Genomic DNA, 26,784 nt, shown 5'->3' on the forward strand with positions numbered 1-26,784 from the left:
ACTACACTCAGGCCTCCAAAGGATTCCAAGTTTTCTCAGAATGAAAGGACTACAACTCACCTCTACAAGCTTCTTCAAAATCCTGGGTTATATCTATCCAGCTGGTATTACTCTTTTCCATCTTGTCAGGCATACTGAGTTCCCATCCTGAATCATCATCTTCTAGTGTAGCTTTCATAACCATGATGCTGCACCTTTAAATTCCTGTCAGAGACACCATATATTTGCACAAATCAGAGAAGCTGCTTTGTGGAAAAAATTTTTTTCTCTTCAATAATCAGGTGAGAATGGGAAATGAACTAACATTTTATTTAAACATCTACTGCTATACCAGACCAACAGAAAAACCCTTATTAAAAACCAACTCTTTAAGAAAAAGCTTTCCTTATGCATAATTTCTTTACAAGTAGCTTGTTCACTGTGAAACCTCAAAAACTACGGACTTCAGAACATCAGCTGTTCAGACCCATACTAAAGTGTCTATTGTCAAATTGGAAATAAAATCAGAAGCATAACAACAGATGCAGACGTCACAATTTTCTATTTGTTCTTTTACACTGTTAGACTATACGCCCTCCTACTGCTCTGCAACAGAAATTAAAAAGATGGTACTGTAAAACTGAAAAAATACTTATTTCCTACGATTTCCTCAGCAGAACGCAGTATCAAGATTGCAGCACTTATTAAGCAAGTTCAGACTGGATTATAAATTTTAAACTCCGCCGACCAGCTATACTTCGGAACTGGTTTTGTTCTTTCGCAACCTCCCGACACGCGGGCAGCCCTGAGGACTTCCACGCTTCCACGGTCAGCCTGCCCGTGAGGTATCAGCAACGCTGAACTACCCTCTGCGGAGGGAGCTCCCGCAAGAGACAGCTGCGAGCGCGGCAAGCCCTGAGCGGCTAAACCACAGCCGCCACGGAAGCTTCAAACAAAGGCCCCAGTGGCAGAGGACGTCCAGGGCATCGGGAATTAACAAAAACAAAGGGGAGGACAAAAAAGCTTTTGAGCAGCAGCCCGGGGGTCCCCTCGGCCGAGCCAGGCCCACTCCCCATCGGGGGCCGTCAGGTTGTCACCAGTTCTCTAGCGACCGCAGGGACTACCAGGCTCAGTGGGCTGTGGTGAGGTAGTACGTGAGAAATCTGTTTAAATAAATTAAATTCCCCCTTGCATCCCGGGACAACCAGGCCCTTTGGGCTCTCCTCTTCCTACAGGTCACCCCAACTCCGGCGCTGCTCAGCGGGCCCCGCGCAGCCTCCCGGGGCCGCCGGGCACCGCCGCCTGCCCGCACGGCTCCTCCGCCCCGCCGCAGAGGAGGGGCCAGCACGCCGCCCGCCCCGCTGCGGGGTAGCAGAGCCGCCGCCGCGGGCTCCCCCTTCCTCCGTCCCTCCCTCGGTGCCCCTGCGAGCTCTGCCTGTGCCCTTCGCCCCGTACCCTCCCCGGGCCTCACCGCTACGTCCCACGCCGCCGCCAGCCCGCCGCTCCTGGCTGGGCCGCCGCCACACACGCGCAGACCCACTACTGCTGCCGCTGCTACTGCTGCTGCCGCCGCCACCCGCCCGCGGCCCCGGCCTGAGCGCCCGGCGCAGCCGCACACAAGAGACTCCACCGCCCCACCCCGTCCGCGGCCGCCGCTTACCGTGAGCGGCGAGGCGGGGCGAGAGCGGCCGGGGCGGCGGCGCTCGGCACCCGCTGCGCCCGCGAGGAACGCGGGGCGGGGCGGGGCGGGCGGAGCTGCGGCGGCTCCGCCGAGCGCGGTGCAGGCTCGGGCGCCATGAGGCTCCTGTGAGGGGCTGGGCGGACGGTGCAGGGGCTGCGGGGCGCTGCCGCACAGCAGGAGCAGAGGCTGTCTCCAGGTCTGTTGTGAACGCTGTTTAAATATCTAAAAACCATGTGTCGACAGGACGGAGCGAGGTTTTTCTCCGTGGCGCCCAGCAGTAGGACAAATGACAGTGGGCACAAAAGACAGTGGCACAGGAAGTTCCACCTGAAGAACTTCCACGAGGAAGAACTTTACCGTGCAGGTGACCGAGCACTGGAACAGATTGCCCAGGGAGGTTGTGGGGTCTCCCTTGCGGGAGATACTCAAGAGCTGTATGGACACAAGCCTGTGCCACGTGCTCCTGGATGATTCTGCTTGAGCAGACAGGTTGGCCCAAATGGCCTCGTCTCTTGTAGCCTGACCCATTCTGTGACTGAATCGCTGCCAGCGGGTCCCGGCGCGGTACCTGCGTTCCCGGCCGAGCCCTCAGGCCGGCGCTGCCGCTGCCCGCCCGGGGCCCGGCTGCGGCGCTGGCGCCGTGCGCTGAGCGGGCGGCGGCTGAACTGAAAGCAGACTCGAAGCAGGTTTTTTTTTTGTCCTCTGTCAGGCGTTCTCTCCCCTTCCTTTCGCACTGCGTTTTAATGAACGTCATGTGCTAGAAGAGTACGTAACTCTGTGTTCTGTACAGGGTCTACAGAGATGTGCTGATTATCTCTCTTGAGAGGGAAGCCAGGTGACGTGAGATGATGTCCTAGGGAGCTACGGTTTTAGTATGACTGAATGCTTGCAGTTTCAGGCCAAAATCACCAACGTAAAAGACAGTGGCTAATGTGCTTTAATGACCAGGTAGAGGCTATCTTAAGTAGATTTTATGTCCAAGGTTTTGGGAAAAAAGTTAGAGATTAAAATAAAAGCACTAACTTTATCCATTGTCCTTTCTATTCAACGTGCAAAATACAGACCGTTTGTGCTTGGTGGGAAGCAAGAAGAGAAATTTCAGTGAGAGCTCCTGCTAAACCAATGACAGCAACCTACTTTATCTGAAAGAATAAATTATCTTTAGTTTAATGGCTGTTGAAATGTCTGATGGCTCACAGCTGCACTGTACTTATATGGAATTCCAGGGGTGATATACAACAATATAGCAGACATCTTGTAATGATCCCAATGTTATGGTAGAAAGAACAGATCTTTATTATTGAACCTGATATTGGTTGAAACATCTGTCCGTGAAACCTACCTGTCTTTAATACAGAGCATAGTGACAGCTTGACCGCCACTCTCTTCTATAGCTGTTTTTCAGAGAAATTCTATTTTTAGTTTCAGGACAGAAGGGCTGTAGTCCCTATAATAATAATTTCACTATGAAAGTATCTTTTTTTAAAACCACAATATTTAACAAAAATTACTTTCTGAAAAGGTTTGAAGCTTGTCAGAGAGTATTCCATTAGCAAATACCTGTTTGTGTTTCTGTGCAGACTTTAATGTTTGAAATGATAAGCTGACTTCTGTGAAGTAATATGGCAATGGATTCAACCTAAATAAATATAAGCAATTATCAATTCCCTTGACAAAAATACCAAGCATCAAAAATGAACAGCAGGTTGGTTGTGTGTGTGTGAAATGACCATAGCAGTTAAAAAAAGCAATACATGTTCACTGCAATAACCTCCAAGTTGAGATCAAAGCACTTCAACCTGAAATGATATAATGAAGTGCCTCGACAAAATGCTGTGAAGGGCTGATCGAACTTCTGGTACATGTGATATGCACATGGGAAAATCAAGAGAATTAAAATCAGTTTTTATTTATTTTTAGATTATGCACACAATTATTATTTTTTGTGGGGATAGTTTACCAAAATCACTAGTATTTAAAATGCCTTGGAGTTTATTACAAAAGTATCCCTTGTTTCATTAGTCCACTACACCACAAAGTAGTCCACAACGTTATGCAAGACAGAAGAAAAAAGCAACCTTCATATAATACTTGCTGGTTATGTGCAACGCATGTTTTGTGCTTCTGTCTTGGTGAAGTGGAAGTAGGTCAAGGATTGTGAGGAACTTGCTTCAATATTAATTATGGAGTACCTCTGTTCCTGTAATACAGTTAGAACATGTCATCATATACTTGACTTAAATTGGCTGCTTTGTTTAAGAAAACTTAGCTAACCATGTGACAGTTTAGGGTGCAGTCATTTGACTGACTGCTATTTTTGTCTTTCCGAAATGATGTTACATTAATTTTGAAAGTACTGATGTATTTTGTATGAGTTTGTAACACAGAGTGTCTATTTTTACACTACAAAAACTCATACTAAAGCATTATGAATTTTTTAGGGATACTTAAGAGAAGAAGTGAGCAAACTTGTCCTCTACTATTTGGCTTAAAAAAAATCCTGTAAAAGAAATTTTGACTGGCATAAGCAAAAAGGATTTCCAGTCTTTCAAGTACTGTGTGAAATGAAAATCAGATTTAAGAGATAAATCTGTGTTGTTTGCTCTAAAGAATTTGAAGTGTGTAGAATTTCTTATTGACCTGTTTGTACAAAATTACAGTTGTTTATCATTTTCTTAATAGCAGAGATCTGTCCTCTCCCTCAACAGGTGTCTTTAGTCCATTGTGGAAATGGTCATCTGCTGCAGGATATCTTTATAGCCTTGTCCCAAGAAGGAGGTATCTCATACTTGTTTCTTAAGATTATTCTTTACCTTTTACCTTGCTTAAAGTACTGCTGATTTTTTGTGAACTTACCATTGCTTTAGATGTCCTTCTTAATGGAAGTAATTGGCGCAGGGAGAAAGTGAAAGTGAGAAATCTGAAAGTATGCAAATACCTTCATAAATAGAAAGAAGGTGACCTTCAGGTAGGCTGAAAATTATACACATTTAATTTTTTTTTACACTGTGAGTATGGAGGTTCTTGATAGACTGAAACAGATGAGATTCACTCTTGGTGTTGGTTGGGTCATGGAGGGGGGATTATGTTAACATTCTGCATGTATAAATTAAATGTGATTGTCAGTAGGCATATGGAAAAAAGGGGCCGACTTGGTATGAACCTGTGAAACAGTGCATCACTTTAGAAACTTGTCCTCTTCATGCTCTGAAAGAGTGCCCACTCCTTCCCACCCCCAGTCCCCAGAAACTTAGATGAAAATATCCACCAAATCTATACATTCTGAATTCTCTGTGAAGAATATTGATGTGTTATTGCATTTGTAGTATTAGAAGGGCTAAAATAGCTGAATGAAGCACAGATGTGAAGTTGAACGTCTGAAAAATGCTTTTTTATGCTCTGAAAACATGCATAACAGAGCACAAGAGATCATCTCAAAAAAGTGTTCTAACTGATATGATACATTAGAGATAAAGAGTCAAAACCAAATTCTCCAATGTGCATGTAGGCAAGTGTTGGCTTCCAAATGAAGGAGTGATTGTTTTTAAGAGTGATGGAGAGTTGATAGCTTCATTGTCTGCAACTGGCTGGATCTGTTGAGTAAAAGATGTATAGCAACAGGCAAGGCAGATTTAACTAGTAGAGGTTAAGTTTTAATAGGAAACAATAATTATCTAGTTGATAATTACAGGGAACAGGATATGATCCAGAGATGCTTATATGTTGCTACCCGCTAAGTTATTTTGAAGAGCTTTTTCTTATTCTCTTTGCTCTTATCATCGAATCAGAGAATTTTTAAGGTTGGAAAAGTCCTTCAAGTCCAGCTACCAAGTCAGCACCACCACCATGTTCACCATTACACCACCTCCTCAAGTGCCATATCCACAAACTTTTTTGAACACTTGCAGAGGGGGAGACTCCACCACTTTCTTGGGCAGTTTGTTTAATGCTTTACAACCCTTTCCAGCTTCCAGAGGGGCTAACCATTATATTTTAATTTTTTTTTGTGTGATTATTTGAGTTGTATGGTCTGATTCTGGAAGTCACGCTGTACAATATACTTAGTAGTAGATACTTTTTTAGTAGCCTGTAAAAATGCAGGACTGGAGAGCCTATCTTTGTCTGAAAACTTATGTTTCCGCATAAATGTCAGTAATCCGTGACTCAGTTTGTTGCTTGTATTGCCTTGCCAACAATACTAAATGAACACAACATGGTTTATGTAAACTTATAAACTTCTTTTTTTAGTTTTTGACACTTCTGATGTCCTTCCCTTTCCACACAGTGTGTAGATTAGTATATATTTGTTACCTTCTCTAAGTCCGTGGATTGCCCCATTAAAAGGTATATTCCTAAGACTGAATTTCCTACAAATAATAAAATTATTAAAATTGAAAAAGACCTGTAATCCAACCTTTGACTAATCACCACCATGTCAACTAAACCATAGCCCCAGATTGCATGTCTAGTCTTTTATTGAACATTTCCTGGGATGGTGACACCACCACCTCCCTGGTTAGCTTGTTTCAATGCTTAATCACTCTTTCAATGACAAAATTCTTTCTCCTGTCCAACCTGAACCTTCCCTAGCCCATTTTGAGGCTAACTGTTGTTCTCCAGGTGCTAATTGCCTGGGAGAAGAGGCTGACCCTTGCCTGCTACACTCTCGGTAGTTTTAAGAGAGGGATAAGGTCACTCCTGAACAGCCTTTTCTCCTTTTTCTCCAGGCTAAACACTTCCAGCTCCCTCAGCTGTCCTCACAGGACCTGTGCTCCAGACCCTTCATCAGCTCCATTGCCCTTCTCTGGACACACTCCGCACCCCTCAATGTCCCAGGTCAGGATCTGCTGTTGACCCCTAGGTCTTTTTTGGCTGAGCAGCTTTCCAGTTTTTCTGCCACAAGCCTGTAGCAGGGAATGTTGTTGTGACCCAAGGGCAGGACTCAGGGCCTGACCTTATTGAAGCTTATGCCACTGACCTCAGCTCACCAATCCAGCCTGTCCAGGTCCCTCTGCAGAGCCTTCCTGCCCTCCAGCAGATCAACACTCCCACCCAACTTAGTGTCATCTGCAAATTGAGGTGGGACTCCGAATAATTTATTAATTAACATTAATAATTTATATAATTAATTAACATTAATAATTGATTAATTGCCATTGAACAGGACCAGCCCCAGCAGTGAGCCCTAGCAGACTGCAGTGGTGACTGACTGACAGCCAGATAACTCCATTCACCAACACCCTCAGCCCAGCCATCCATCCAGTTTTTAACCCAGCAAACTACACCTGTCTAAGTCACAAGCAGCCAATTTTTCCAGGAAGAAGCTGTGGGAGAGAGAGTATCAAAGGCTTTACTGAAGTTTAGGTAGACGACATCCACAGCCTTTCTCTAATCTGCTAGGTGGGTCACTTGGTCAAACCTAGAGACTTAATTTTGGTGGAATCCATTCTGCTCCACAATCCAGTATTACTGTTGCTGCAATTTTCAGAGATGCATGCCTGGCTTCCCATCAAGCTTTTACTTGATGGCTCTATAATTTGCAATAACCTTATTTTCAAATTTATTATTTGCTCTGGTTAATTTAAATGTAGATCATTTGGAATGGTTTTGTATGTTTGTTAAAGATTCTACTTGAAGTGTTAAAAATTTTGTGAAACCAAAAGAAGAATCATTATATTAACTTTTTATAAAAAATTCAATGGATAAACAATTCACTTTTGCACACAGTATTGCGTTTGAAAACAAATAAAGCTAGGGCATATTTCTGCTGTCTCTTCTTCTGTACTTCTGTATACTTCTGATGTATAAGTAAAATGCATCTGAATTGGTGAGAATTGTTATGCAAATAAGATCAGCAATGGCCTGCTACTCCATTTGTACACCAGAGTCAGGTTTTCTAAAAGTAAAGTTATTGTCCTTAGAAATAAATTCTAAACTTGGAACCAGTTTACCTGCCAAAAAAACCCCAATTTTAGATTCAATCATTCAGTGACCTTTAATTTCCATAAACAAATGTTTACCTAGTAAAAATAGGAGTTCTGCATAGAACAGTCTTTTGGGGGAAATAATGAAGATAAATGCAGCACTTACATTCAATTATGTTCTGCATTTTTTGTTTACATTGAGTGAAAAAAGTTAATAGATTTCAGTAACTGATAGAAGTATTTTAATTAGGCCTATTACTATCATTCATTTTTTCTTACACGAGATCACACTTTTTTGCCAGCCTTAAATTAATGGAGCTACTGCTGGGTCTTCTCTTTTCGGTAGAAAATTCTCATATTTTTAACTGATTTATTTTTGTCATGTGCCAGAACACATACAGAGCTGTTTCAAAACATTATTTTCATAACTAACTTAAATAAGCTGACTCTGACTTCAACTTCAAAACATTTGAGAGATTTTTATCTACACCCCCTTTATTTGTTCTTTACTTGCCAGAGCCTGCCTGATACTATTTTTGTCTTTGCCTGAGTCATACTCAAGTACTTCCATGTCTTCTGCTTTGCTTTAGACAGAGCTATGCATTTAAAATTATTCCATTAATAGAATTCATAGACAACTTGTAGCTGTACTGAATTCTGCATTACGTATTCTCTTACCCATTTCCCAGTGTGACCAGTGATAGGGAGCAAGTGACACTGTTCCTACCCCTTGCCAGTGAACTGGCAAAGTTCTGCATTCTGATGACCTCCTATTTTCTTTCATGCTAGATAACTGGAGAAGCTTGTAAGAGAGGGAGAAAGGTCCTTTCCAATACATGTATGTTTTGTGATTATAGCCCATGGGTTTACAAGTTCTAGGAAGTGTAATTAATGTTGAATTATTTGCTGGAGAAATACCATGTGAATAACTGAATAAATGGACATCTGATATCCATTTTTGTTAATATGGTGGGATGAGGACTTAAAATGTATATAAGCAGTTATGCATAAATAGGAGGTAGGAGGACCAGGATCTCCCATCTGTCATACCTCAACAAAATTAGTTCACTGCTCCTCACTTGCATTGGTGTCTGCTGCCTTGCCAGTAAAGCAGCTTTGTTCTGTGTCCATAAGTTATGGATGTGTATGTGTGCTGTGCAGATCATCTGTGTACCATTGCATGGATGATAAGAGAATTCACCTTTCTAACATTGTAATCCAAGTTAAAGGACTAACAAACAGTAACTATAAACCACCCTTCAAGTGAATCAGCCCTATGGAAGAGTTGCAAACTGTCACGCAAAATGCACAGCTACCTCCTAGACAGTAGAAAAGTCGTGGATATCTTTGCTTTTTTCTTTGTGAGTAGATTGAATGTTGTGTGTAGGACAGGAATTGCAAGAGCTGTAGCCAGGTATCTGTACTTTGAGAGGGAAGATGAGTAAAAGTATAAATGTAAAGGATCCAGAATCTGCTTTTTACTGAACAAGAATTAGAATGGGTAACTCCGTGGATACACAATGTTATTGGGAAATTAACTTTGCTTCGTTCTAGTAGGGATTGTGTCTTTATAAAGGGTGTAAGTGGGATTTGAACTTGATTTTAGCTCGCCAGCCTTTTATTAAAGGGTTTCTTTTCCCATGTCATATCTGTAAACTCAGTATAAAGATTTGGCCACAGATTCTTAGTAGTTTCTTCATTTGAGGAACTTAATGAGAAAGGAAATACCTGGTTGTTCCAGTTTAACAAGTGTTAGAGAGATTAAATTACCCCTATTCTAGAAGTCATCAGCAATACTAATGCATGGTTCAAAACCAGGTGCTAGGCACATGGAGGTTAATTTGCCATAAAATGTTTTGTGAAGCATATGAGGTATTACTTTTCCAAAGATTTTCAGGGGAAGGGGGCGTGTGAGGAGGCATACAAAGTCCTTGACTAATGAATCACTATGAATTTTCTTACTTGCTTCTGTGGTACCTCAGTGCCCTGGGCAGTAGCATTCTTTGGGTTCAGGTACTTACCTGCCACAACAAACTGCGTATAAAGGTTTGTCTGGGGGAACGCCCCACGAAGGTATTGCAGAATTACAGAATCGGTCAGGTTGGACCAGATTCTGTGGGTTATCTGGTCCAACCTCCCTGCTCAAGCAGGGTCATCCTAGACCACACGTCACAGGATGGTGTCCAGAGGGTTCTTAAGTACCTCCAGTGAGGGAGACTCCACAATCTCTCTGGACAATCTGTGCCACTGCTTGGTCACCCGCACAGCAAAGAAGTTCTTCCTCGTGTTCAAGGTGGAACTTGCTGCGCATCAGTTTGTGCCCATTGCCTCTTTTCGTACTGCTTCCGAACCACCGAGAAAAGCCTGCTTCTATGCTCTTGCTACCCCGCCTCCCATTAGAGAGGTATCTCACAGAAGTAAGGACAGTTCAGGGGCGGGTGGCTGGTGCGGGGACGGCCAGCCAGGGAGATTCACACCGCATACTCGCGCGGTGCTGCTCCACCCGTGCGGTCCGGCCGGGCCGGGCACGGCGCTGCCCGCGGCGGCGCTTGCGCGCGGGCGGGGCGCGGCGGGGCCGGTGACGCGCTGCGGTGCGGGCAGGTCCTGCCTCCGCCGCCGCATGAGCACGGCGGGGGCGCAGCGCGGAGCCGCCGCCGCCCGGCGCCCCCGCCTGAGCGCCGCGGGGTGAATGGCCGCCGGCGCGAAGGTGAAGCCTGGCGAGCGGGCATCGCCTTGGGCAGGGCGGAGCGGGCCGCAGCGGGGGCAGGGCCGCAGCCGAGACCGGAATTGGGATCGGGACTGGGGCGGGGCGAGGCGGGGCTCCTCTGTGTCGGGCTCTGCGCGGCGGCCGGGCGCGTCCCTGCGGGCACCGGTGGATGCGTGCGGGGCTGCTCGGGCACGGCGGGTCTCTGCGGGAGCCGCGCCCTGCGCGCTCTCGCCCGCGGAGTTGGTCGCAGGCCCTACGGTAGGAGCGGTGCTGGTTTCCGGGCCTGGCGGTCGGGTCTGCCCGCGGCATGGGGGGGAGCCGCCAGTGGCACGGAGCCCCGCGCCGGGCGCGGGACGCTCTTGTCCCCGCGCTCCGTGCGGTGCGCAGCCGGCCCGTGCGCGCCTCCCGCTCCGCCGGGCGGCCCTGCACCAGCCGGGGCCGCCGTGAGCCTGGCCCTGCCGGCTCCCGAGCGCTGCGGCTGTGCCCCCGCTGCCCCGCCGGAGGAGTAACGCAGCATGGGCAGTGGGTGGGAAATACGGCGGTTGGGATAACAACATTTGCCTCACGTGCCGTGCGACTTGGCCTGCCCAACGTCTGTCTGACTTAACGCTCCGTGGGTAGGAGTTTGTTAACCTTTGCGGTTTGGTTTTTCCTTTTCTTTCTTCTTCCTTTTTTTCCTTTTCCTGCTTTTTTTTTTCTTTCTTTTTTTTTTTTTTTTTTTTTCTTTTTTTTTTTTTTTTTTGCAGTGGTGGAAATCTAGCACAGAAAGTGTTTCTAGGTACCTGTTCAAATGCTCGACAGAAGTTTGAGAAATAGGTTGCACATCAGGGTGCGGTGGTGTTTTTCTTCAGTGTAAACTGCTTTCAGGTATCGAGCTTTGTGTGAGATGTTTAGAAATCCTCATCTGGACAAACTGTTATGGTTACTTAGAGCAATAATCTGTCAATAGTATGTATAGTGGAAAGTGAATTCCTTTGTACCTGTATGGTATAAAATCACCATGAAACTTCTGGATAGCCTTGTGGTGTGAGTGTTGTTTTTTGTGTATTAGTTTTTCCAGCATTAGGAAATTAGCTCTCCAATGAGTGTATTCCCATGAATGATGTTTCTTTAAAGAAATACGTGTCTGCGCTGCCTTTATAGGTTACATTTCATGAAAAGGCTTCTCTGTTTTGCAGGTAGCTTTCAGTGTGTAATCCTGAGTGACTGTTGCTGATGGAATAGCCCCACCTTTTGGTTAATCCTTCATTGAAATTATACTTTTGACCAAAGAATTTTTCTGGAAATTATACCTCATGCTGTGTGTTGTAAATGCAAGTCTGTGTTGGAATATCTTTTAATGTCTTGGGCTGGGGAGTGAAAAAATTATCTCCATTCTTGAAGACTTTCTTATTTAATGTCAAGATAATTTTAACAGGTAGTTTCTGATGTTTCAGTTCACTACTGTGATTTTTTTTATGCCAGTCTAAATTAAGCAAAATACCTTTTTTTAAAAAAAGTTTCATTTAAAAAAAGGATTCTGTCTTTATTTTTTTTCAAAAAGGGTGGAAATGATCTTAAACCAAGGAGTAGTCATGGTGTGTGAAGTGACACCTGATATATGTTTGTATGAAGCGATACTTGATCTCAGGCTTAACATTCAGTTCAGGTGTTGGAGGTGGCAGTGCTCATATTTTAGTTTTCATGTGGAAGAACTTCACAGATTATTTTCCAAAATTAGGGTATTGAGCTTGAAAATTATTCAGTTGTCTTGGCAGAAGATTTGTATTAGTTATCTTACTGCTGCTAGGAGCAACTTCCCTGAAATTACATGTAAGAAGCTACGTGTAATGATAAAAAGGTGAAGGGCGCTCTGAAGTCCTTTTAGCTTACAGAAGGGGTTTGCTATTTCACGTTGCATTTAGGTTTTAGTTTAGGAAAGACATTCAGCTTTTCACTCAACAGCTAGTCAGCAGTGTGTCATATGATTAGAAACTTTGCAGTCTTTAAAATTCATGGTGATACTCTGCTAGACACAGTTGGGGATCACCTGTTTTTTGGCTCTGGGTATGTTATTTGAAACCTCTCCTTGAATTCCAGTATCTGTGAGCTGCTTGCTCTTAGGAGATTGCTCCTGTGATATGAATTGCTAATGTTCAAAAGCACTGAGTGCTAATCAAGTTGCCCTGGCTCTGGAGTGTAACTGCAGTAATTGAACTCCCTAAAGAACTTAGAGGGGAAGGTTTCTTAGAGTGAGCATGGGAGTGCTGAACAAGGCAGCTGCTTATGTGAGTGCTTAGCAGAGATTTATAACAGCAGTGTATCTCTGGGTATGTTTTCCGGCCCTGCCGCTATCCGCAGCTTAACTGTCCAATATCCTGTGCTAAGCATCAAGAAGATTATGAACTCTCCAGTGTGTGTCCTGGATACATGGATGATTCGGCGTGGTTTCCATTTGGAAATGCAGTAACCATAGAAAGACTGGAAGTAGCAGAGTGGAGGGAGCACCCAAACATCCTGCCTTGCTTTTGCAACAGCTGCAAAGGCAACAGTCCTGAAAATGTCACCCTAAAACATTTAGTATATTACAAGGCACATAAAAACTTCCACTATATCCTTTATAAAACTTAAAATTACTGTGAAACAGGGTGCCCAGGGGTTGCATACTGGAGATAGGTAATACTGTTTTAATTGTTCCAAGTGTAATTCATGTGCTAAATGGTACAAGTCAAGATTTTGAAAGGGAGAACAGTTGCTGGGAGTATTATGGGTTGTTATGATTGTGTTTCTACTCACCAGTGAGGTTTGAAGGGTTTGAGGTAGATTTGAGTAGATAAATCAAAAGTGTTTGAGTAGATAAATCTGCAACATGGAGCCATGGATTTTTTCCTTTTTTTTTTAATTTTTTTATGGATTAAAACCAGGATTGCAGGTTTTCTTTATTAAGAAAACCTTTCTTTCTTTATTTTCTTTATTAAGTCTTTATTCCTTTCTAAACTAGGAAGTTTAGATCTTTGAGTTGGTTTTTTTACAGACTGACCCTAACCATCAAGGCAGTGTAACCCAAAGGAGCAATCACTGGTGCTAGAAAACATCTCTGACATTTACCACTGTATTAATCTTTTCCAAGAGCTGGCAAAAGTTCCTAGGTTTCCAGTTCTTGTTCAGTTCTTGGTGTAGGGAAATACCTAGTTTCTGCTGTGGTTGTCCTTTTCCTTCTGGCTATTTTTATTGCTTCCTCCTCCCTCCCTGTGCCATTCACCTTCTACCTGATAAAAGGGTTATGCCGGCTGGGCAAGAAGTAGCTGACTTTTGCAGTATTTCTGTCAGTTTAAATCACGTAAGCTTTGAACGTGATACTATGTGACTCTGATGACAGCAAGTTTGTCATATCTTGAAGTAACCCTATGCCTGCAATGCTGGTAACTTTCTAGGAGCTTCTTTCCAGGCAAGAAATAAAGTACTCGTGTTTTATTCTGCTCCTTTCCCAGCAAATGCTTTTTTTTTCTTGCTTGCTTAGCTTTTTTGGCTACTTTTGTCAGACTTTGTTTTTGAAGTCAAGTGGACTGGTGCTAATGGCTGCATGACATAGTTGGCAGCTTGCTGTAAAGGACTTTGGTGCTTCAGTCGTCTGTGAAGTTTTATGTATGTCATTTTGAATGTCTGATTATATGCTGCAGTTTATCTAGTCACATCAAAAAGTCGACACTTTGCTATAATGCAGCAGTGGGTAAGCTAATCAGCTGATGTTTTTGTTCCCTCCTATAAATATTTATAGTAAATGGCATAAGGGAAAGGCAGTAACTGATTTTCAGAAGTATTTTTTCTTTGACGAGTAAAGGTTGATAGCCTTTTCATTTTGTTTTAGATTTACAAGTTAGGCTCTCTTCCACCAAAAACTTAATTTTTTTTTTCTGCTTAGAGGACTTGGGTAGCCATTAGATAAAGGTTTATTTTTTGTCATTTTCACATAAAGTCTTAAAATTATATCTGGAAGAAATAGTTTTTCTATCTTGAACAAACCTTTTCTCATGGAAGAAGCACTTCTAAGGTACTTTTAGGTATATTATAATACTTTGATGGCAGTAAAACTTTTGTACTGCTATATATTAAATCTTAGGAAGAGATAGCTGTTCAGTGTGTTCTCAGTGCCATTCCATCCTATTTTACAGTTCAATTAAAAAAAGAGTTGGTCCTGATAATTGACTCTCTCAGAGCTATTGACAAGGACTTCAATTCCTATGAAATACAGCGTAAGGTTCGGCATGCAGGGAGAGTCTCTGTTTTTGTTTTCCAGTGCTTGTAAAGGTTCAGGAACTGGGCTAGGAATAGTCATCTTCAGGAAACAGATTCTCAGTACCACATTAGTTATCATTCTTTATGTATATAATTCTGTTTACTGGATTGTGATTGAGTGCAATGTAGTGTTTGCCAACTTGAAACTTAATTGTGAAGCTTGAAGGATTTCCCCAGATTTTTAGTACAGTTTATAGGTAACCGCAGCTTTTATGGATTGTTCTGTGCATTGAGCTTTTACTCTGCCATCTCCAAATTGCTTATGAGATTTTTTACCTAACATTAAGTATTACATTTTTATTAAGGAAATGGTTCACATGCAGTACCTTTGCTAGCTTGTATGACATTAAAAGAAAGCTGCATTCTTGGGAAAAAAAACCAAAAAACAACCCACAACTAACCATTTTTTCAAAAAGACAGTTGTGTAAGTTGTCATTTGAGACACTGAACTTGAAAACAATATGCTAGGTATTAAAGAGTAAAGGATTAAATAGATGAAGGAGCTACTTAAGGTACAGTTGCTGGGACTTTTGCAAATGCTCAGTCCTCCTTATGGTGCAAGAGGATGAGATGAGGGAGACAGCACCACTATGTTAATAGCAGCGGCCATTTCTTACTGCTGTCAAAGGAAGACTATATTGCTGTCCTGGTGAATAATTCTTTAGTGTAAGGCTCGGTAACATACTGCTCATTTCTGTATGCTGTGTTATTTGTGTGGTTTTGCCTTATTTAGAATGCTGGTTATCATAGTGTTTACCTGCTCTCTACAAGCTTTTTGGGTAGGTTGCTGTTGCTGCAGAGACCATGACTCTTGCTACTATGTATTGCTAAATCCTAAATTTTTAACACAGAGTATATTCCTACAAGTGTGAATTCACTTAGGTAAATGGTATGTTCTTGCAAACAATTTACTTCAATGTTTAAAAATGTAAACACAAGTGGTATTTTGGAATTAAGATTGCCTAGAGCACGAAGAATGCAGAAATCTTCTTATATGGTTCTGTTTAAACAGACTTATAAGTACTTTGAAAAAGAATATTTCGACCCATGAATAGCTTCTGAGACTTTGGGATACATGAAATGAGATAATATGAAGAGTGCATTTGCTTGTGATTTAATCTGCACTGGACTGGGGGAGCTCGCATGTACTTCTGTGAGAGGTAGAAGTGCTTTTGGAACCCCAGAATATAACCAGCTTCAGGGTTTCAATACAGGTTCTCTTCTGCCTAGCATTTGTGACCTTTTAAGTAACTATGTGTTTTCTCAGTTCATACCTATAGTTTTTCTATTTAATTTTTAATGCATTGCATTTTAACACTATTCTGTCACCTGAGATTTTGTACTCCTTCCTTTTTTTGTGTACTAGTTTGCCTTTTTTTTTGTACTGTAGCATTTACCAAATATTTTGTTCAGCTACTTACTTGCGCTATCTGATAAGTAGCATCAAAGTAATGACTTCGTTGCTGCAGACTTGTTACTTTTTTTCACGTTTCAAATCAAAAGCTCAATGATGATAAGAAGTAAAGTCTGAGCTTTAGCTTTGAAAATATTTTGGGTTGCACCAAGCTTTGGATACAAAGGAAAACATGGAAATATATATGTATAGATGAACAATATTACAGGTTTTGCAGAGCTATTGTGGTAGACAGACATAAAAAAACTTAAATTTTGGTTTTTGTCTTGAAAAGTGTAATTTGATATATGGTTTTAGCAACTCCTGGGTTTATGATAATAAGATATCATGTTTTAATATATGCTTAACAGATTCAAAAAATATACATTTCTATATAATATTTATTAAGAACAGACGTTTCTGGAAAATAAAAACTTAATAGAATATAGTGCAAGTAGAACAGATTCAGTAGTATTGATAAACTTTGTATATCCATACTTGGTGTTGATTTTTCGGGTTTCCCTTGGAGAGAACTGTGTTTTTTGGAATGTAATTACAAATCACTTTGCAGGAAGATCCTAGTATTAGGCGTGGAAAGTTTCAGACGTCTCTGGCTCTTTGAAGTAGTCTGTTTTCTGGTTGTGGGGTTTTTAATTGTTGTTGCTGGGATTTTGTGGTTGGGTTTTTTTTTAATTATTTGTGTGGTTTTCTTGTGTGTGGTAGCTTGGTCTTGCTGGTTTCTTGAGGGGTGAGAGGTTTTTAAGTAAATAAAATGCAAAGGTACTTTAAATTTTATTAAAATCACATTTTTCTTTCCAGGGCAGGCGTGTTCTGCATTAAAGTGTGTTGGTCAATTGAATATGTGAATTCTGTTTATGTAAACTGAGAAAGTCCTTCAGCTTCAGCAACAGAGAGATTATCCTTGTTTCCTGTAAGAGAAAGTTTTAATAGCAGGATTTTAGCATGAAAACTCTCCATGGTTTTGAGAGGTAGTATTTCTGCCAGTTTCAATGAGAAAGAAAAGCTTAACATAAAAGTAGAGGTTAAAATAAAAATTTTGAGCCTCAGATGTGACATTATTGTGTGTTTATTTTATGACAATTTCTTTCAAGTATGATGTTATTAAAATGACAACAGAAATGCTCAGCACTAAACTGTTGTAGTGGTGGCTATGTGTTTTTTCTTCCTTGTGTCTAAGCTAAACCTTCCTCCTTTCAGTTAAAAGCAATTGTATTGCTAAAAGCAATTGTATTGCCTCTTGACATATCACTCCATGCCCTTGAAAAAAGTCCCTGTCCAACTTCCTGGTAGGCTCTCTCTTGGTGCTGGAAGGCTGCTCTAAGGTCTCCCAAGAGCTCTCTCATCTCCAGGGTGAAGAGTCCCAACTCTTTCAGCCTTTCTTTGTATAGGAGAATTATTCCATCACTCCAGTCATTTTTGTTGTCCCCTTCTGGACTTGCTTCAGCAAGTCCACATCCTTGCTACATTGGGACCCCCAGCACTTGTGTCAGTAAAATCTCCTCTGAATACTGTTATGACATCTGACCAGAATTATTGCTGCCTTAGAGTGGCTGAGCATCTTGCTGTTATTCTAGTACATATATGTATGTATATGTATATATATCAACTTAGTATTCAGGAAGATGGAGTTCATACAAGTCCTCTATAGGCACTCCCAGTAATGCCTAATAGACACATCTGAGCATGAGGTCTGAATGAACAGTGCAAGTTCATTTCTTTAGCCATTGTTTTGAGAAAAAGAAAACTGCTTTGTGATGGTCCTTGCAATTTAGTTTTGTGGTTAGAGTATTGGATTCCATGTTATTCTCAATTTTAGATTTTGGCAAATGCCAGAATTTCCTATGAAAGGTAAATAGTGGAGGGGGTATCCTCTTTGCTTTTGCATGAACTTTGTCAGTGAGTATAAAATATTCGGGGTATTGAAGATCTGGATCAGCAGAGAAGGTGACTCAGTGACAAAGAATTCACCTAGGTGTGAGGCAAATATGTGTTTTCCTGAGGAGAAAGGAAAATGTGAAAATTACATGTAGCTTCTTGCAGGCCGTTTAATTTTTTGTGCTGTTGATAGCATTATTATAGCAATTATTACAGTGCAGCTTTCTGATCTTGTGAAGACTGCCTGTTTCCCCTGTCTAGATAGGATGAATGAGGTAACATTTCACAGCCAAGGTGGAAAGGCAAAGGGAGAATGCAGAGAATCCAACATTTATCGGGTTGGAGTTCTACTTAGTCATCACTTCTTGCTCTCCCCTGCTTCCCTCCAAATTGAAGTGCTTTCATTCAGTTGTTGTTGGTCCTTTGTGAGCAGAACTAATGCTAATTTTTCGTCTGCTCTGCTACCACTGAAGGGCAAGTGGCATTGTTTAAAATATGTTAAATTCATTCACCTTCTGCCTTTAGCTTTCTATTAAGTGTTTATTTAAAATAAGGATAATACTAAAAATTTTAAATTAATTTGGAAGGGTTTTTTTGCATTACCTAGTCAAGTGTTGAAGAGAATTCTTTTTTTCTTTAGTATGCATAGATGTCCCACCACATCTCTCTGGATTGCTGCTGTGTGCATTTCTCTCTTCATTTTTTCCTTGCTCCTTCTCAGCTGTTAGTTTTGTTGGGATTTTTTTTTTGTTTTGTTTTGTTTTGTTCTTGTGCTTTTTCTTTTTTACTTGACTTCTCCCCTTGACCTGGACGATCAGTAAGCACTTTAATGCTTACTGGCATACTTTGTGGTGAATTTAGACAAACAAACTAAGACCTTGCAGTTCAAGATGGTTCAGCTCAGTAGCTGGCTCCACTTGTACAGCACTTGAGTACACAATAATATATAGACACTATTGGCACCGGCAGACTGTTCATCATCTGCATGACAGCGGGTCCTACTTTTGCTGGAAGCAAAACAGCTCTTGGTTACTTGAATCCAAGGGTCTGATTTCCACCCAGTAAGACCTGCAACCTGATTGGAATAATCCAGACTTTGTAATTCATGAAATTGTCAGTAATGGGGTGGACACAGCTCTTCTCTTGTAACTTTTTGTTTTGTTTAAAGGATTTCAAGATAGTGTACACCTGAAGAGTGCTTGGAAAAAGCTAAGACACCTGTTAACTTGAGTCAAGCTGGAATTCTTGTGAAAAGTTAAGCATTTTCTTCCTGGCTGCTGGGAAAAGATTCTGCTTTCAGTAAGTCTGGAAATAAGCCTGTTTCATACTTCATCTGCTTTAGGCTTTTAGCAGTGGAGTGGAATTTACCAGTAATTACCTGTTTATTTTTATGTGCTGAACAGTTAGGATTTTTGAGAGGTTTTACAAATTTTTTGGGGAGAAGGGGATGGGGGGAGAGGGAGCAGTGGGCAGCTGTATGTGTGTAGTTGGCTGAATTCCTTGCCTGCATTTTCCGAGAGAAGAGTACTTTATCTTACTCATTTGCAGCACCCATATCTTGGAACATCCATTTTCCCCTTTTCTGTCTTCTACCTTTAAATTAACCACTGAACTCTTGGAGGACAATTTTTTTTTCACAGTGGGAGTATTTGTCTGTCATTCATATTATGTCTCAGATGGAAGTACTGGTGCTCAGTTAATGGTCCTGTAGGCTGCAACCTTAATTGCTTGGAGGCACCATTTGAGGAAGCAGTGTGCCCTGAGGACACTATGTCCTTAGATGGATAGGAAAATTGAGTCCTTGGCATGATATGGTTTCTGTCCAAGGAATGTATTGAGGTCTTGCTTAAATAAGAACACCAAATACTCCATGTTTCTCACTGTGCCTCTAGCCTTAGTTATTCTATAGATACATAAAATCTGAGTCAGGAATCAGCATGTTGTGGCATCTCATAATATTGTCAAGTAAGTTAGAGAAATGTATTTACTGGCTTCAGCAAAAACTTTACTTGATAAAATTCTGTCATTGGCAGGAAAATAATGTCTAGTAAATGACTGATGCTGAAAAGTCTCTATTTTATTGTCATCAGACTTCCTGAACCTTGGTAGGCCTGAATTATAATGCAGAATCATACTCCATACTTGAAAAGCAATAATTTATTTTAAAAAGCTGGATCAAATAGTGTGAAGGGAGAAGAGCTTGTGACAGTGTGGAGAAATGCAATCACTGTGAATTAATTTAGCATTTCTAATGAAGGGACATTCAGTATGGTGTCAGCACTTCTTCTCTAAAGAGCAAAAGATGTCAATAATATGTAGTTTTTTAATATCTTACAGGTTGTCAGAGATGGTGATTTGAAGAATCATACTTCCAATATGAACAAAGCAAAAGCATCATCTGAAAAAAGGTAAATTTAAAACTACAGTCACCTCTTAACATCAAGCTATTTGAGATTCATGAAAAAACAATCTTTATCTTAGAATATCTTTATCTTCTTACTAAGAAGATAAATAAAATACACATTGTAGGTCTCTATTTGGGATGTGCACGTTGGTGTCCTGAAACACGGAGGGAGTCAATACTGATTAACACAAAGTATCTTCACATTTAATAAATACTTAAATATAAATTTTCAGTTAATGTTAGACATGTTCAAATATATAATACATACTAAATTTAATTGAAAATTTAATTAATTTCATAATCTTATGCACATCTTGGTAAAACAAAAAGTTTTTTCTGCTGAAGGAATTAAAGAAATTTATAATACTGTATAAGAAGGCATGAATTTGTCATAAGATATATGTCACCCTGCAACAATCTTGCAATCCAACACATAGCTAGGACGAACCAAAGTGGGATGCAGAAGATGTCAGGTTGGAAAGCTATGTTTATTATTTTCATATGAACTTGTCTTAGCTAGCATTTCAGAAATGTGTGAGATTCTCTGGAAGGCTGTTAAACATCAGGAAACTATTTAGAGGCTTTCTGTGCTTAAGGTAGCACAGATTGAACCACCTTGTTAAATCAAACCATCTAATCAGATTGAAAAAAAAATTGAAGTCAGCAAAATTGGGAATTCTGGCTTCAGTCTTAGTTTTCTGAAGTACTAGTTATTTTCTATGTGAGGAGGTGAATTTTCATGAAGAACATGCTCTATTGTGAATTATGTTTGTATGTTGGGGTCTATTTAAAATTTGACTTCAAATTCTTGTATGTAGAATCATCCTTACTTTTGCTGACTTTGGGTGGAACAGGATTAGGGTTTGTATCAGGCTGGTTTTTCCTGTTTTTGTGAGGGGTAGATCAAAAGAAATGGTAGAAAAACTCTTATGTTTTGTTCTTGTGGTAGACTAGCCCCTTAGGCATTATGATAAGCTAAGCAAGCTCTCTGTCAGCAATGAGTATTCTTGAAAATTATAATGCTTAAAATATATTATCACAAAGAATATTAGATGTTTGCAGGGTTGCTACTTAAGTGCCGTTTATTCTTCTTTACTTAGAGGCAAAATGAAAGTTTCCATCCCTGCAGTTCAAAACTGTTGTTCCCTAAGTCATGAATAAGTTATGGTGACTCTGTGTACAGACATAGCTATGAACTAATCAGAAGTATCAGCTCTCTAACCATTACTTGATAACTGTGGAAGTGGTGGAGGAAAAAAACCTCAAAACCATAGTTTGAAATTATTTGTGTTGGAATAAAATCTGAACAAACTCATGAGAGGCCTGCCTGTTTTGAAGGCTCATGGTAATGTGCTAAAATGCAGATCTGCTTACTGTGGGGGAAGAAGGAACTCCCTTATGCATTTGTGTGCTGGCTGACTGCAAACAGCAGTTTCAGGGGAAGTAGGTGTAATTGAGAAACCTATGACATCCCTCATTTGACTATTACATTTTGTAAGGCTTCCTGCAAGGTCAATAGCTAAAAGCCATTCTAAGACAATTGAATTTTTATGAGCAGCTGTGGCTTAGAGTTATCTTTCTCATTGTGGGTAGACAAGTAGAAAGCTACAGTGATGTGTTTTAGCACTTGTGTAGTGAAAGTGGCATACAGTGAGTAATGGAGGATTGTGAATCTATCACTTCTTCATTATCAGAGTTCAAATGCTTAAATCTTTTGGGAGTGAAAGAAGTGTCCCTGTAATGAGGAATCTCTCTTTGAGAAGATGTTTTCTTGTTGAGGAAATTCTCTTTCAAATGTGAACCCCTTGTTGATGTTGTTCTCTTTCAAGTGCGAAGCCCTGAAGTCCTTGCTTCTGGGCATGCTTCCTTATTATCTACTTGTGGCTTTCCTGACCAGAGAAAGAGGAAATCCACAAAGCTCCCTGGTTAGCTAGAGTCATGTTCTAAGTGTTGGTAACAGTTGACATAAGGACAGGGGTGCTTCCTTTGTGCAGGCAAAGTGGTGGTGTGGGGGCATTTTGAACTGTATCATTTGAATGTGGAATGAAGAAAAGTTTCCTGCCTGTGGAGACATGAACTGTACCAGATCAACTAAGCCTGGTAAACTTCACCTCAAGATGCTTAGAGAAAGTGTAAATCTATCAGAGAATAATAATTATTGGTTCTCTTTGGACAGGGTAGAGCATTGACTGGATACAAGATCAGTGGTAGTTGATGATTGTCAGAAGGACAATTTACAATACACAATTTACTTCTGGATGTGCTCTCTCTCTTTCTGGTTACAGCTGATGGTGGCAAATATTCTGGTTTTTTTACTAATGATCTGTAAGAGAGGGAAGTTGTTGAAATTATGGACAACTTGAAGCTCGAAAGATCTGCAAAACTACTGGAGGACCAAATTATTTCAAAATACTCTTGTAAAATGCAGAAAATGGTTAAGAATATTTGGAAATGGAAATATGTGCAAGATACTATGCTTAGTGAGGTATGCCACTGGAACAGATAAAGGACAGTTGCGTTTATAGTAAGAAGTGCCTAAAATGACAATATTAAACTTCAGGGAGAAAGCCTTTCAAATGAAGGGATACAAAGAATGAAATTGTCTTTGGTTATTGAATCATTTTTGCAGGTCATCAGGGACTGGTCTGGCATATATGTGTCATGAAGAGCAGCTCTGGTGTTCAGATCCAGATCTGAAGAGAATAGTTTTTATGATGCTATGGAGTTTCTTTTGGTGCTCTTTAGTCAAGTTTTTTAGGAATTAAAGATAACAGAGACTCTATGTAACCCTCAGTGACATAGTGCTCTTATGAGAAGGCTTCAGAATGGACAGGGTGAAAAATGTCTAACCCTCCTAATAACAAGAAGGGTTCTTCACCTTGTGGGAAAACCAGTCTCATATTGTTTCTGTGCCCCTCCAGCATCAGTGACAAGCTCAGGTGCTGAGCTCTGGAGAGGTGCATGTTGGTGTGTCAGGTCAGTCTGAGTCATCCCATTCTTTCTGACAATGGCTTTTGACTGAGTAGAAACCATAGTTAGTCTTCTAGTTTGATGGGTGATGATTCAAATTCATGTTGGATACTCCAGTCAGAATTCTTGAGACTGGTCTGCATTTCATTTGTACCAGTTTGACCGCAGGTTTTCCTTAGCAATGTCTCATTCTGCAAACCAATTTAGTCATGGTGCAGTAACATAACTGGTGCCTCCTAGGAGCAACCACCAACAAAGGAACCCCTGGGCTTTTATGCCTTCGCAATCCAAGAACAGGAAGGTCTCAGCTCTTCCCCCTGAGTCTTTAGCTCCTGCTGTGTCTCTGTCTGGTCACCACAAAAGTCTGGGCACAGTTTTCAGGGTATTCATTTGAGGTTCTGCAATGTTGGCAGCTTGAGAGGAAACATACCTTGGACAGGACAGAGTCCATTCTGAATGTTTCTTGTTGTGGGATTGAAAATACTGAATTCCATGGTGCCTCACCATTTTGGAGAACTGTCTTCTAGATTTGGCTGCCGGAGGGTTCACTGGTCAAAACGTACGTGTTTACATTACAAATAGGAGAGACTCTCATTACAACTTATGCTTTCATTTTGTTCTGAGGTTAAATGGGTGGTCCCAGCAATATTACCAACTCTGCTGCTACATGTCTGTCTGGCTGCTGTAGTTCCTGTCCTGTGGTCTTTTTGATGTACTGCGCAGGCATTGAAAACTGTCAAATAGTTTTATAACCACTATGTAGATTAGTGTAGAATATTGGTAAATAAGAGTATAATTCTTGTTTTAAGAAGAAAACTCAGCCATAACTAAGAGGAAATCAAGACTTTATTTGCATTTCAGTGTTGGTTGGTGTTAACTTTTAGGAATGCTTTATTGTGTATGCTGAAGACATGAAATGCAGATAGCTGTATTTATGTTGGAAGACTTTATACATGATGAATAGCCTAAAACCATTTTAAAGATATCTCTGCTGTAATAAGCAGTTATTACTGTTGGTAGAAACTCTGTCCCCAGGAGGAGATTAAAACTCTAAATCTTAGAACTTAAGTTGTTATACTGCCCAGTACTGAGAATTATTTACCCTACCTAAACCTTTTAAAGCTTTTATTTACTATGAAGGAATTGTGTTAGATGCCAGCTTCTTGTACATGGTAAATTGCTTCCATATGTCAGTGTTGCTTGAATTTTCCAGGCTGCAGCAGTCAAAAATCAGGTTTTCTCTGCCATTTTAATACCTATAGGTGAATTCTATCTTTGCAAAGACTTTTTATGTTGTTGTTATTATTATTATTACTTATTATTCCTGAGCATCAGCTTTGCTTTCTTGGACTTTTTTCATCTTTCAAACGACATTAATTTTGTTGTGGGACCAATGGTGTACCACAATGGAAGTGATGTGCACACACACCAGTTGAAGCAGCAGTTCTCTTACACATTGTCTTACATGTGGATTGGCTGGACTCTTACTTCTTTTGCTTGTAGAGCTGGTGAATATAGCATCCTATATAATTTGGTCAGTTTGTGTATTGGAGCAACAGAGCTTGTGGATTTCATTACAATCTTTTGTCAATTTTGGAGCATTTCAAGTTCAGCAGATAAAGAGAGAAGCAGAGATAAGCAAAACAAAGCTTATGCAAATAATGGCTTTATGCTATTCAGCATGGTGTTAGATGGTGAGAAAGGATTGGAGTGATTATGCTTCACTTACACAAGGGAATTAATGTTTCAGCACCCAAGACAGATTTTATTTAGATTTAAAAATAATTAAATTTTGATAATTAAAATTTTTAATAATTATATTAAAAAAGTCTATCAAATACCTGAGAAGGTGATAGGCTTACTTCACAATATAAATGATTCCTATTTAAGAGCTATAATTAATATAACCATTTCTTATTCTTGTTCTTACTAGCTTGTAAGTACAATCTGTAATCTGAAATTGATTTTTGGCTATGCTTCTCATTTAAATGTCTATGTGGAACAGTGAGAGTGGTGGAAGCAGTTTCCTGTGCAGCTCTCACACCAATTTGTCTTCATGGCAGTATAACTTTTGCTTTCAACTAACTTTTTCCCATAATTTTAAAATTTTAGTAGAGTTAACTGTAAGCGTGAAACCTTTACACAGATGTAAAATATAAATCAAGGAGTAATAATTCCTCATTGTATAAACAAAACTGACTGACTATTCATAAAGCTAGTATCATAGACTTTAATTTTATTGTAGATAAAGCAATGTGTGTGTAAAATGAATTATTGTTGATTATTTGGGGACACTAATGTTGTGAATGAATAGCCAAGGTAGTTAATGCATGGAAGTCATAGTTTTCTGTAGTTAATTACATGACTACAATTGAAATGTTAAACATCTGTTTAAAAATTACTATCATGTAGGAATGTGAATCTCAAAACTATTCTGAATTAATTTTATGATCTAAAAGTATAGAACAAATAAAACAGTTTCTATACTGACTCTGTTTAGAATAAACACTTAGAGCAGTTCTTCCTTTCTACTTATCTATATAAATGGCTAGACTGAAGGGGTGTCTTACACTAAAATACATTTTCAAGGCAATTTTTTGTTGTCAGGACTATTGGGTTTGCTGGTTTTGATAGCAGGGGGGAGGCTACAGAGATGGCTTCTGTGAGAAGCTGCTGGAAGTTTCCTCCATGTCCAGCAGAGCCAATCCCTGGTGGCTCCAATACAAATGTGCTGCTGGCCAAGGCTAGGCCAGTCAGAAACGGTGATAACGCTGCTGTGATAACAGATTTAAGATGAAAGGAAAAAAGATATTGCACACATGTAGTTGCTGTCAGAGAAGAGTAGGGTGAGAACATGTGACAGGAATGACTTGGCAGACGCCAGGGTCAGTGGAGAAGGAGGAAGAGGAGGAGGAGGAGGAGGTGCTCCAGGCACCAGAGCTGTGGTTCTGCTGCAGCCCCTGGTGCAAACCATGGTGAGGCAAATGTGCCCTACAGCCCATGGAGGTCCATGGGGATGCAGAGATCCACCTGCAGCTGGTGAAGGAGACCCACACTGGAGCAGGTGGATGCACAAAGGAGTCTGTGAACCCAAGGGAGGCCCCATGCTGGAGCAGCTTGTCCTTGAAGGACTTGTACCCTGTAGAAGAGTGACCCAGGCTGCAGCAGTTTTGGAGGACTGGGTGTCCATGGGAGGGACTCACATTGCAGCAGGTCACCAAGAGCTGCTGCTCATGAGATGGACCCATGTTGGAGAAGTTCATGAAGAGCTGTCTCCTGTGGGAGGGACCCCGTGGTGCAGCAGGGGAATGACTCCTCTTCCTGAGCAGTGGGAGAAACCTTGGGTGATGAACTGGCCATAACCCCCATTCCCTGTCTCCCTGTGCTGCTGGGGTAGGAGCAGAGCTGGAAGGAAGGAGAGGTAGCAGGAAGATGTTTTTAAGGGGTTATTTTACTTTCTTATTACCCTGCTCTGATTTTGTCAATAATAAATTCACTTCATTTCTCTAAGTTGAGCCTGTTTTGCCCCTGATGGTATTTGGTGAGTGATCTCTC

The 26,784-nt window shown here is 40.9% G+C and overlaps 2 protein-coding genes across 12 annotated transcripts in view; one reads left to right on the plus strand and one right to left on the minus strand.

The window, feature by feature from the left end:
* Positions 1-1,714, minus strand: part of NAA35 (N(alpha)-acetyltransferase 35, NatC auxiliary subunit) — a 29,163-nt gene extending 27,449 nt beyond the window's left edge. The window contains exons 1-2 of one of the 4 annotated variants that reach the window (XM_030968210.1): positions 1,640-1,714; positions 61-204 (exon numbers count right to left, since the gene is read on the minus strand). In XM_030968210.1, coding sequence (XP_030824070.1) covers positions 61-184 — 124 coding nt within the window. In that variant the 5' untranslated portion in view covers positions 185-204; positions 1,640-1,714. Of the gene's footprint in view, positions 1-60; positions 205-642; positions 1,267-1,450; positions 1,604-1,639 lie in introns of those variants that run through there. The other 3 variants (XM_030968209.1, XM_030968211.1, XM_030968208.1) reach the window with 3 other exon arrangements.
* A 29-nt stretch (positions 1,715-1,743) lies between these two features.
* The window catches only part of AGTPBP1 (ATP/GTP binding protein 1), a 72,064-nt gene continuing 47,023 nt past the window's right edge, over positions 1,744-26,784 (plus strand). For 5 of the 8 annotated variants that reach the window (XR_004061486.1, XM_030968271.1, XM_030968272.1 and 2 more), the window contains exons 1-3: positions 10,401-10,549; positions 19,024-19,154; positions 20,193-20,263. Coding sequence is in view for 7 of the 8 variants with exons in the window: in XM_030968271.1 (XP_030824131.1) it covers positions 20,232-20,263 (32 nt within the window). In the remaining variant the exon portion in view is untranslated. Of the gene's footprint in view, positions 1,857-10,162; positions 10,292-10,400; positions 10,550-19,023; positions 19,155-20,174; positions 20,264-26,784 lie in introns of those variants that run through there. The other 3 variants (XM_030968269.1, XM_030968267.1, XM_030968270.1) reach the window with 3 other exon arrangements.

The sequence above is a fragment of the Camarhynchus parvulus genome, chromosome Z (assembly GCF_901933205.1).
Source record: "Camarhynchus parvulus chromosome Z, STF_HiC, whole genome shotgun sequence".
Taxonomy (NCBI): domain Eukaryota; kingdom Metazoa; phylum Chordata; class Aves; order Passeriformes; family Thraupidae; genus Camarhynchus; species Camarhynchus parvulus.